The 11945-nt window shown below is 36.6% G+C and overlaps 1 protein-coding gene across 2 annotated transcripts; it reads left to right on the top strand.

The window, feature by feature from the left end:
• Positions 1 to 1220: 1220 nt before the first annotated feature.
• On the top strand, positions 1221 to 10234 carry PTGS2 (prostaglandin-endoperoxide synthase 2). 2 transcript variants are annotated; one of them, XM_017863704.1, is made up of 11 exons: positions 1221 to 1337; positions 1620 to 1802; positions 2590 to 2706; positions 2827 to 2970; positions 3626 to 3769; positions 4198 to 4379; positions 5109 to 5192; positions 5316 to 5562; positions 5842 to 6128; positions 6624 to 6771; positions 7262 to 10234. In XM_017863704.1, the coding sequence occupies exons 2-11, from the start codon at positions 1751 to 1753 to the stop codon at positions 7669 to 7671; spliced, it is 1815 nt and encodes a 604-aa protein (XP_017719193.1). In that variant the 5' UTR covers positions 1221 to 1337; positions 1620 to 1750; the 3' UTR covers positions 7672 to 10234. The 2 variants fall into 2 exon arrangements, with proteins under 2 accessions (XP_017719193.1, XP_017719192.1); XM_017863703.1 differs by having other exon boundaries at positions 1245 to 1337; positions 1584 to 1802.
• The last annotated feature ends 1711 nt before the right edge of the window (positions 10235 to 11945 follow it).

The raw sequence follows: 11945 nt of genomic DNA, 5'->3' as shown, positions 1-11945 counted from the left end.
GATCTATGCTCTTAGTTGAAATTTCATGTAAGATTCCATGTAATAAATGGGAGTGCCATAAACGCAATGATTAAATATGATGAGAGGAGGAGAAAGGCTTCCTAGATGAGATGGCATTTTAGTCATTTGTGTCTCATGTGGAATCAGATGTGTACATTAAGCAAAATGGTTAAAAAAAAAAAAACCCAAGTGAGTCTCTTCTTTATTTTTTTCTTATAAGACTTCTATGAATTGAGGTATCTGGTGTAGTTTTATTTCAGGTTTTATGCTGTCCTTTTCCTGAAATGCTAAGGATTTAGGACATAACTGAATTTTCCATTTTCCACTTCTTTTCTGGTATATATATTAGTATATCACCCTCACATACTCCTCCCTGAGCACTACCCATGATAGATGTTAAACAAAAGCAAAGATGAAATTCCAACTGTCAAAATCTCCCATCCCTCTAATTAATTCCTCATCCAACTATGTTCCAAAATGAGAATAGAAAATTAGCCCAGGCAACTGAAAAGTAAATGCTATGTTGTACTTTGATCCATGGTCACAACTCATAATCTTGGAAAAGTGGACAGAAAAGACAAAAGAGTGAACTTTAAAACTCAAATTTATTTTACCGGTATCTCCTATGAAGGGCTAGTAACCAAAATAATCCACGCATCAGTGAGAGAAATGCTTTAAGGCAGACGTTTTGGACATTTAGCGCCCCTGCAAATTCTGGCCATTGCCTCTTCCTTTGTCCATCAGAAGGCAGGAAATTTTATATCGGTGACCCATGGAGCTCACATTTTACAGGGTAACTGCTTAGGAGCCAGCTATTATGAAGAGTATTTAGCGGCCCGCCCCGCCCCCCCGCGCGCCTTCCAAGAAACAAGGAGGGGGGTGAAGGTGCGGAGAACAATATTTCTTCTGTTAAAAGCAACTTAGCTACAAAGATAAATTACAGCTATGTACACTGAGGGTAGCTATTTCATTCCACAAAATAAGAGTTTTTTAAAAAGCTATGTATGTATGTGCTGCATATACAGCAGATATACAGCCGATTAAGCGTCGCCACTAAAACGTAAAACACTTCAGCCTTTCTTAACCTTATTCGCTCCAGTCTCTGCCGACATGACTTCCTCGACCCCCTAAAGACGTACAGACCAGACACAGCGGCGGCTGCGGGCGAGGGGATTCCCTGCGCCTCCGGACCTCAGGGCCGCTCGGATTCCTGGAGAGGAAGCCAAGTGTCCTTCTGCCCTCCCCCGATATCCCATCCAAGGCGATCAGTCCAGCACTGGCTCTCAGAGGCGCTCGGGCAAAGACTGGGAGGAAGAAAAGACATCTGGCGGAAACCTGTGCGCCTGGGGCGGTGGAACTCGGGGAGGAGAGGGAGGGATCAGAGAGGAGATGGGGACTACCCTCTCTGCTCCCAAATTGGGGCAGCTTCCTGGGTTTCCGATTTTCTCATTTGCGTGGGTAAAAAACCCTGCCCCCACCCGGGCTTACGCAATTGTTTTAAGGGGAGAGGAGGGAAAATTTTGTGGGGGGGTACGAAAAGGCGGAAAGAAACAGTCATTTCGTCACATGGGCTTGGTTTTCAGCTTAATAAAAGGAAGGTTCTCTCTGTTGGCGACCAGTTGTCAAACGACTTGCAGTGAGCGTCAGGAGCACGCCCAGGAACTCCTCAGCAGCGCCTCCTTCAGCTCCACAGCCAGACGCCCTCAGACAGCAAAGCCCACGCCCGCGCCGTGCCCTGCCCACCGCCGCAATGCTCGCCCGCGCCGTGCTGCTGTGCGCAGTCCTGGCGCTCGGCCACGCAGGTGAGTACCTGGCGCCGCGCACCGGGACTCAGGGTTCCACGCACCCGGGCAGAGTTTCCGCTCTGACCTCCTGGGTCTATCCCAGTACTTCAACTTCTCTCCGAATAGAGAAGCTACGTGACTTGGGAAAGAGCTTGGACCGCTAGAGTCCGAAAGAACTCGGTGGATATTCCAGCTTTCCCGAAAGCCCTGATCATTATAAGCCAGCTACTTAACCGATCTGAGACACTCTCACCTCCTAAATAGGGATAGACGATGCTAATTTGCAGGTTGTCATTGTAAGATAGGATCTGAACAATATATGTGAATTGTTTTTATTTGGACCTCTTTTTATTGAGTGTAAGAAGTTGTTTCAAATACTCTAGTCAGTTCTTTCCTGCCCCCAGGAAAGCCCGGATTCTGTTTTAGGATAAGCAAAAGTAAGTAAGCTGTTTTACTTTGAATTTTTCTCTAAATGTTGATTAGTGTACTAGATCCATTTTAATTTGGAAAGCGAAGTGTTACTTGAACTTCCTAAAAATGCTAATTTTAATATCTAAAGAGTTAACTAAGAAAAGCTTAGTAACATGATGTACCAAGTTGAATATGCTGTTATCCTTATTTAGAATAGAAAATTGGTATTTCTACGTTTTATCCATCTAAGTCAGGTTAAAAAATTGTATTTTCATGACTACCTATATATTTCTTGAATTTATTATTGTAAAGTTGATTCATAGTAAAACAATTAAATGTTTAAATTAAGATTAAGACACTAGAGAATTATTTATTTGCTGTTCTTTAATTATAGCAAATCCTTGCTGTTCCTACCCATGTCAAAACCGAGGTGTATGTATGAGTGTGGGATTTGACCAATATAAGTGCGATTGTACCCGGACAGGATTCTATGGTGAAAACTGCTCAACACGTAAGTTTGTCCTTTGGTTGCCTCATTAGTAGTGGGACTGGATACAGTTATCATTGTATAGATTTGCGTCTTATAATGAGTCCCATTAATTTCTCCCTCCCTTTCTTCCTCTTCTTAAAGCGGAATTTCTGACAAGAATAAAATTATTTCTGAAACCCACTCCAAACACAGTGCACTACATACTTACCCACTTCAAGGGATTTTGGAACATTGTGAATAACATTCCCTTCCTTCGAAATGCAATTATGAGTTATGTGTTGACATGTAAGTACAAGTGTCTTTCTAAGGTTTTAGTTTTCTCAAAGAAAAATATGCTTTATAATACTGTAAACCTAATCTAAAAACATATTTCCTAGTTTATCAAAATGAGTTTTAAGATGACTTTTAAGTTTGCCTTCCATCTTAATGGCCAAAACTATTGACATTTAGTCCCATCCAGTTTATACAGTCTACTCACAGCTTTGTATACGTCTTCCAACTTTTACTATTTGGTCAGTTTGTGGAGGTAGCACAGTCCAGCTGTTTACTGAATGCCCATGGGTCACAGAATTGTTCTGAACACGTAGCACCCATTAAAATAAATTTGGATTTGGATCAGCAAGAAAATAACTTTCCATGATTCTAAAGCTGGTGCCATGCTCAGCCATTCCCCTTCATAGGCCTCTTGGATAGGGAGCAGATGGCTACCTGAAAAATCAATATTGCCAGATTATAATGTGCAGAGTATATGTATTTTATTAAAGATGCATTTCAAATGGCCATTAGATTTTAAAGTGTAGTTGTTTTAAAATAGATTATTTTTTATTTTTGGAGTTAAATTCAACATCTAGTGCCACTTTCCACATTTTACATTAAAAATAATGGTTGATTTACTTAGCAAATGAGAATAAATACAACTTTTTTTCTTTGAAAATTTCAGCCAGATCACATTTGATTGACAGTCCACCAACTTACAATGTTGACTATGGCTACAAAAGCTGGGAAGCCTTCTCTAACCTCTCCTATTATACCAGAGCCCTTCCTCCTGTGCCTGATGACTGCCCGACTCCTTTGGGTGTGAAAGGTGACTAATAAGAATCCATAGAGATGTATTAACTATAAGACGGGCTGCATTGCTGCCAAAAAAAATTTTGACCTTAGACTACCATTTATTTATTAAGAAAAGCAGTTTTTACTTTTATCATGGATATCTATGGGTATTTTTTAAAGTATGAGTCTATGTAAACTATTCTGTAAAAGCAAATGAGCATCTTGGTATAATGTCTTAATATTTTCAAATTATTTCATTAGAAATTAAATAATTCTAATTAAAATAGATAAAATCATTCAGTAAGAAGTTGTTCCCCCATATCTTAGAACTGTTGTTTATATTACGATCCTATTCACAATTGTAATTCTCTTATAAATGAAGAATTCCTGGTAGATTGACAGTCACTACCTGCTTTCTTGAATACATAGATGTATTCTTATCTTAGCTTTCTCATTTTTCAGGTAAGAAGCAGCTTCCTGATTCAAATGAGATTGTGGAAAAATTTCTTCTAAGAAGAAAGTTCATCCCTGATCCCCAGGGCACAAACATGATGTTCGCATTCTTTGCCCAGCACTTCACGCATCAGTTTTTCAAGACAGATCATAAGCGAGGGCCAGCTTTCACCAAAGGGCTGGGCCATGGGGTAAGATAGAGTTAATATCCTAGAGTTAGTAAAATTATACCAAATCATAGTCAAGGGCTAACATTAAAGGAGATATACAGATAGATAGATCCAAATAACTTACCCACTTTTTTAAAAAAAAAGTCTTATCTATAAAATTCTTAAGGGAATTTTCCATTTACTTCTCTGGTCTAGTAAAATTATACACACACACAGACATGCACACACATATAGAAACATTCACACACATACATATGTACGGGTATTATTATTCATAATTTGACCCTTGTATTTTTTAGTTTAAAATGTTAGTACTGCAAAATGTTATGTCCTCAAAAACACATTGTACCCTGATTATGCTGCTTTCAATATTGTAAAGTGAGGTTTCTGCCTCATTATTCTCTTTTGGATTTCAATAGCATAGCTTCAAGTTATTCATAAGAATTTTTTATAAGTAATACATTTTTATACTTTTTTAGAATTACCATATCATCATAGTGAAGTATGTAATATATATGATATAAGCTCCTTATAGTATGTTAAGTCCATTAAACACAAAGACATATCAGTTTGTAGCTTTGGTGGATAAACAAATTAATTTAGCAATTTGTGGCTACGAAAAAAATGTCTATTTTATTTAAAAATGTTAAAGAAAGCTAAATCATCAAATTATTCAATGATGAATTATATGATAGACACTCTAAGAAAAACTTCAACAGCAACAAATTAAGTTTTTTCATCATTTTATAGGTGGACTTAAATCATATTTATGGTGAAACTCTGGATAGACAGCACAAACTGCGCCTTTTCAAGGATGGAAAAATGAAATATCAGGTATGCTTCCTTTGACCATTAAGACTTAGTTATTACTTATCGCTTACACCCATATTTTAAAATCCCTAAAAATGTGTTCCTTAACTTTTTAACTAATGTTTATTTATTACTGTTGTTTTTTAGATAATTGATGGAGAGATGTATCCTCCCACAGTCAAAGATACTCAGGCAGAGATGATCTACCCTCCTCAAGTCCCTGAGCATCTGCGGTTTGCTGTGGGGCAGGAGGTCTTTGGTCTGGTGCCTGGTCTGATGATGTATGCCACAATCTGGCTGCGGGAACACAACAGAGTGTGCGATGTGCTTAAACAGGAGCATCCGGAATGGGGTGATGAGCAGTTGTTCCAGACAAGCAGGCTAATACTGATAGGTAAACAACAAAATGATTTTTATAAAACCCTCTTCCCCAGGGAAAACTAATATGTTACCTTTGTTATGTTTTGAGTAACTGACAAGATGTGGTAAAAGAAAACTTACACACTCTATATTCATTAAATATGTAAGCATGACTGATCATATAACTATCTTTTGATATTGACAAGGAAGAAAACAGAAATGAAGGAATAGCAAATTTTAAAAATTGCATTCCAATTGCTTGAAAGCTTGTGATCAGAAAATAAATGTTTTATTCTTTATTTTATGCAAATAGGAGAGACTATTAAGATTGTGATTGAAGATTATGTACAGCACTTGAGTGGCTATCACTTCAAACTGAAATTTGACCCAGAACTACTTTTCAACAAACAATTCCAGTACCAAAATCGTATTGCTGCTGAGTTTAATACCCTCTATCACTGGCATCCCCTTCTGCCTGACACCTTTCAAATTCATGACCAGAAATACAACTATCAACAGTTTATCTACAACAACTCTATATTACTGGAACATGGAATTGCCCAGTTTGTTGAATCATTCACCAAGCAAATTGCTGGCAGGGTAAGCATTATTATTGAAAACCAAAACAAAAGACTAGTCAGTAAATTTAGAATTTCTGCCACAGAAATTATTTTTCTTAAACTTACTAAAAGAGTAGTTAGTTATATTGTAATAAAATTATTTTATTGATATAAGAAGCCTAACTTTGTTTGAAAAGTCTAAATTTTTAGTCTACAGTTGTCAAACAAATAGCAAATTGTACCCCTACCTTAAAATAGATATTTTCAAAAGTATCTGTAATCTTACATGAATAAATATTTTAGGCTTGAATACTAGTTTCATTTTGAAATTTAAAAGGCAAATTCGTTCTGGACTGATGTCCCAATGAATTTTAAGCAGAGCTCCTATTGAAATGTATGTAAGCATCTTTCCAGCAAATAAAAATTGTCTCAGCTGGGAGTTTCAGTCTTTCCTGATTTATACCTAAGGCAAGCTGAATACAAACAGCAAATACGCCTAAAATTCTTGTTTTACAACTAATTTTACTTTCCACAGGTTGCTGGTGGTAGGAATGTTCCACCCGCAGTACAAAAAGTATCACAGGCTTCCATTGACCAGAGCAGGCAGATGAAATACCAGTCTTTTAATGAGTACCGCAAACGCTTTATGCTGAAGCCCTATGAATCATTTGAAGAACTTACAGGTAAGAAACAGTTTCCAAACTTCTTCGTTTTTTTGTTTGTTTGTTTTTTGTTTTCTGTTGTTGTTGTTGTTGTTTTTGAGATGGAGCCGTGCTCTGTCACCCAGGCTGTAGTGCAGTGGTGCCATCTCCGCTAACTGTAACCTCCGCCTCCTGGGTTCAAGCAATTTTCTTGCCTCAGCCTCCCGAATAGCTGGGACTATAGGTGCACGCCGCACGCCTGAATGATTTTTTTGTATTTTTATTATAGACGGGGTTTCACTGTGTTAGCCAGGCTGGTCTCAAACTCCTGACCTAGTGACCCGCCCGCCTCGGCCTCCCAGTGCTGGGATTATAGGTGTGAGCCACCATGCCTGGCCCCTAAACTTCTTAAAAGAATCAGGGGTCAAATGGAAACAGAGAAGTTGGCAGCAAATTGAGCAAAAGAATCAAACTGTGTTTTATTTTGTGAAGTTTGACATTGGTTATATCTCTGTCTTCATCGCCTTAACAGGAGAAAAGGAAATGTCTGCAGAGTTGGAAGCACTCTACGGTGACATCGATGCTGTGGAGCTGTATCCTGCCCTTCTGGTAGAAAAGCCTCGTCCAGATGCCATCTTTGGTGAGACCATGGTAGAAGTTGGAGCACCGTTCTCCTTGAAAGGACTTATGGGTAATGTTATATGTTCTCCTGCCTACTGGAAGCCAAGTACTTTTGGTGGAGAAGTGGGTTTTCAAATCATCAACACTGCCTCAATTCAGTCTCTCATCTGCAATAACGTGAAGGGCTGTCCCTTTACTTCATTCAGTGTTCCAGATCCAGAGCTCATCAAAACAGTCACCATCAATGCAAGTTCTTCCCGCTCCAGACTAGATGATATCAATCCCACAGTACTACTAAAAGAACGTTCGACTGAACTGTAGAAGTCTAATGATCATATTTATTTATTTATATGAACCATGTCTATTAATTTAATTATTTAATAATATTTATATTAAACTCCTTATGTTACTTAACATCTTCTGTAACAGAAGTCAGTACTCCTGTTGCGGAGAAAGGAGTCATACTTGTGAAGACTTTTATGTCACTACTCTAAAGATTTTGCTGTTGTTGTTAAGTTTGGAAAACAGTTTTCATTCTCTTTTATAAACCAGAGAGAAATGAGTTTTGATGCCTTTTTACTTGAATTTCAACTTATATTATAAGAACAAAAGTAAAGATGTTTGAATACTTAAACGCTGTCACAAGATGGCAACATGCTGAAAGTTTTTACACTGTCGATGTTTCCAATGCATCTTCTATGATGCATTAGAAGCAACTAATGTCTGAAATTTTAAAGTACTTTTCGACATTTTTCTGTCATCAAACTAACAAAAACAGGTACCAGTGCATTACTAGATGAATGCTTAAATTAGACATTACCAGTAATTTCATGTCGCCTTTTTTAAATCAGTAATGAAACAATAATTTGAAATTTCTAAATTCATAGGGTAGAATCACCTGTAAAGGCTTGTTTTATTTCTTAACTTAACGTTATTAAATTTGTACATATACCAAAAAGAAGCTGTCTTGGATTTAAATCTGTAAAATCAGTAGAAATTATACTAGAATTGCTTGTTAAAATATTGTATAAGTGATATTCCTTTTTCACCAAGAGTGTAAATCTTTTTAATGTGACTGTTACAACTTCCTTTTAAATCAAAATGCCAAATGTGTTAAGGTGGTGGAGCCACTGCAGTGTTATCTTAAAATAAGAATATTTGTTGAGATATTCCAGAATTTGTTTATATGGCTGGTAACATGTAAAATCTGTAGCAGCCAAACAGTCTACCTTTAAAATAAGCAATAACAAGAAAACCAAATTATAGTTCAACTTTAGGTTTAAACTTTTGAAGGAAACTTTTTCTTATCCTTGTGTACTGCAGGCCTGGTACTCAGACTTTGCTGTGAGGTTAATAAAGTACCAAGTTGTGCTTGGATAATGATACGTTTCTCAGATTTTCTGTTGCACAGTTTCATTTAGCAGTCCATATCACATTGCAAAAGGTAGCAATGACCTCATAAAATACCTCTTCAAAATGCTTAAATTCACTTCACACATTAATTTTTTCTCAGTCTTGAAGCCAGTTCAGTAGGTGCATTGGAATCAAGCCTGGCTACCTGCATGCCGTTCCTTTTCTTTTCTTCTTTTAGCCATTTTGCCAAGAGACACTGTCTTCTCATTACTTTATTTCTCCTCTTTTGCTTCACTGGTTTTAAGATCAGAGTTCACTTTCTTTGGACTCTGCCTATATTTTCTTACCTGAACTTTTGCAAGTTTTCAGGGAAACCTCAGATCAGGACTGTATTTCGCTCCTCTTAAGAAGATTAAAAGAAAAACAAAAGGACCCTTTTAAAAATAGTAAACACTTATTTTAAGTGAAAAGCAGAGAATTTTATTTATAGCTAATTTTAGCTATCTGTAATCAAGATGCCTGCAAAGAGGTTAGTGCCTCAGAGAGAACTGTACAGGGTTTGTGACTGGAAAAATGTTACATTCCCATTCTAATTAATGCCCTTTCTTATTTAAAAACCAAACCAAACAATATCTAAGTAGTTTTCAGCAATAATAGTAATGATGATAATACTTCTTTTCCACATCTCATTGTTACTGACATTTAATGGTACTGTATATTACTTAATTTATTGAAGATTATTATTTATGTCTTATTAGGACACTAGTGTTATAAACTGTGTTTAAGCCTACAATCATTGATTTTTTTTTCGTTATGTCACAATCAGTATATTTTCTTTGGGGTTACCTCTCTGAATTATCATGTAAACAATCCAAAGAAATGATTGTATTAAAATTTGTGAATAAATTTTTAGAAATCTGATTGGTGTATTGAGATATTTAAGGTTGAATGTTTGTCCTTAGGATAGGCCTATGTGCTAGCCCACAAAGAATATTGTCTCATTAGCCTGAAGGTGCCATAAGACTGACCTTTTAAAATGTTTTGAGGCATCTGTGGATGTTCATTAATTTGTTCAGCCACAATTTATTGAGAAAATATTCTGGGTCAAGCACTGTGGGTTTTAATATTTTTAAATCAAACACTGATTATAGATAATGTTAGTATTTACATAAATGATTGAAAAAATTTGTCTTTTAGGAAGAGGGAGAAAATGAAATAAATATCATTAAAGATAAATAACTCAGGAGAATCTTCTTTACAATTTTATGTTTAGAAGGTTTAAGGTTAAGAAAGAAATAGTCAATATGCTTGTATAAAACACTGTTCACTGATTTTTTTTTAAACTTGATTTGTTATTAATATTGATCTGCTGACCAAACCTGGGAATTTGGGTTGTGTATGTGAATGTTTCAGTGTCTCAGACAAATGTGTATTTAACTTATGTAAAAGATAAGTCTGGAAACAAATGTCTGTTTATTTTGTACTATTTAAAATTGACAGATCTTTTCTGAAAATAAACTTTGATTGTTTCTATATATCTTTGTCATATGACATATGATTTCTCTGAAGCATTATTCTTAAACCATTATCTTGCGTTCTCCTACCTATTCAAAACTAGGGCTGACCCTTCATGAAATAATTTTGTCCTCAGTTATATAGAGGCTTTCTAGAGTCACTATTTAAATCTCATAATCTCTTATTCACTGTGACATTGTGTTGGAAAATGTCTAGTTTGTGTATCTTTATAGAAGATGGCACACAAGCTTATTTTCATTGCCTAGTCTAGAAGAAGAAGAAGAAAATACACAGTAAGACAAAGAATAAGACAAATATTATGAAGGAGGCACAAAATAACGAAGTTCAAAGAGGAGTAAATTATACAAAGTTGGGCAAATCATTAATACAAAAGCTCGTAGGCTTTTGTTGTACCTCTATCCTTGACATCTTGGCAATTTCAATAACTACATGGACCACATATTTAGCATCTTCCCTGGCCTCTCCTCTTTGGCCTTCTCCATTCCAAGGATGCCTTCCTCCACCACATTTTCCCAAATCATACATATCTTGATATCATTATGATTAATTACAGTACCACTTCCAAAATCTTGATTCCAAGCATCTTCCAGCTCACCTATTTTAGTGCTTACACTCTAACATCTAACTCTCAGTCTCACTGAGCCTACTGATCTACCAACCTCATCACTTCACTATTTATTACCTCTTTTATCTTTCCATTTACTTCCATATGCATCTAGCTCAGATTTTATCATCCATCATTCTAATCACTCCCTTCCACTCTGTATACTCTCCCTCTACTGTGCTGAATTGGCACAACTTGATTAAATCCAGCCATTCTCCTAATCTGTTTTTTATTTGGCTTCCCAGTAGCATTCAATACAAATAGCTATAGTCTCTTTACTGAATGTATCCCTGCCCCCACCTTGGCTTCATGGTTTGATACTCTCCTGGTCTTTCTCTACATTTCTCAGAGCACTACAACTCAGTCTTCTCTTTCTCTTTATTTAAGCTCTTTCTCTTCTACTGTATCTATAAGTTGAAGTGTCTTGATATCTTTTCTGTCTACATTCCTCCAGATTAATCACATTCAAGCTCATTATTTGAAATAATAAGCACTCGCAAATTTATGTCTCCAGGACCAACGTCTAATTGTCAATTAACAACCTCTCCACTCAAAGTCATCAATTTAATTGCTTCTTTTACATTATTCCCTCCCAGCACCATACATCCCAAATAATAATTGTCCAATGTTAAAGACACCACCATACTCTTTTCTTCACTTGCATAGCCAATCCAACAGCAATCCTGTTGACTACAACCCACAAATGAATCTTAAATCTGTCACCTTTTTTCCAACTTCACTACTACCAACCTAGCAGTGTAATAGTCTATTAATTGGTGTTCTCTTGTCTATTCTTTCCTCAGCCCAAACCATTCTCCTTATGGTAGTGGCAGTAATTATATAAATATATAGAGAGACACACATACACATACACACACACATACACACACATATAATACTTTAAGTTCTGGGATACATGTGCAGAACGTGCAGGTTTGTTACATAGGTATACATGTGCCATGGTGGTTTGCTGCACCCATCAACTCGTCATCTACATTAGGTATTTCTCCTAATGCTATTCCTCCCCTAGTCCCCACCTTCTGACAAACCCCAGTGTATGATGTCCCCTCCCTGTGTCCGTGTGGTCTCATTGCTCAACTCC

Source organism: Rhinopithecus bieti, unplaced genomic scaffold, assembly GCF_001698545.2.
Source record: "Rhinopithecus bieti isolate Rb0 unplaced genomic scaffold, ASM169854v2 scaffold_69822, whole genome shotgun sequence".
Lineage (NCBI taxonomy): Eukaryota > Metazoa > Chordata > Mammalia > Primates > Cercopithecidae > Rhinopithecus > Rhinopithecus bieti.
Note: the sequence above shows the minus strand (reverse complement) of the source record. Positions and strands in the feature narration are given on the sequence as shown.

Coding starts and splice junctions, on each gene's coding strand:
- PTGS2 (XM_017863704.1), top strand. CDS start 1,751: ATGCTCGCCCGCGCCGTGCTGCTGTGCGCAGTCCTGGCGCTCGGCCAC. Junction 2,707..2,826: donor TGGTGAAAACTGCTCAACAC/GTAAGTTTGTCC, acceptor CTCTTCTTAAAG/CGGAATTTCTGACAAGAATA. Junction 2,971..3,625: donor TATGAGTTATGTGTTGACAT/GTAAGTACAAGT, acceptor TGAAAATTTCAG/CCAGATCACATTTGATTGAC.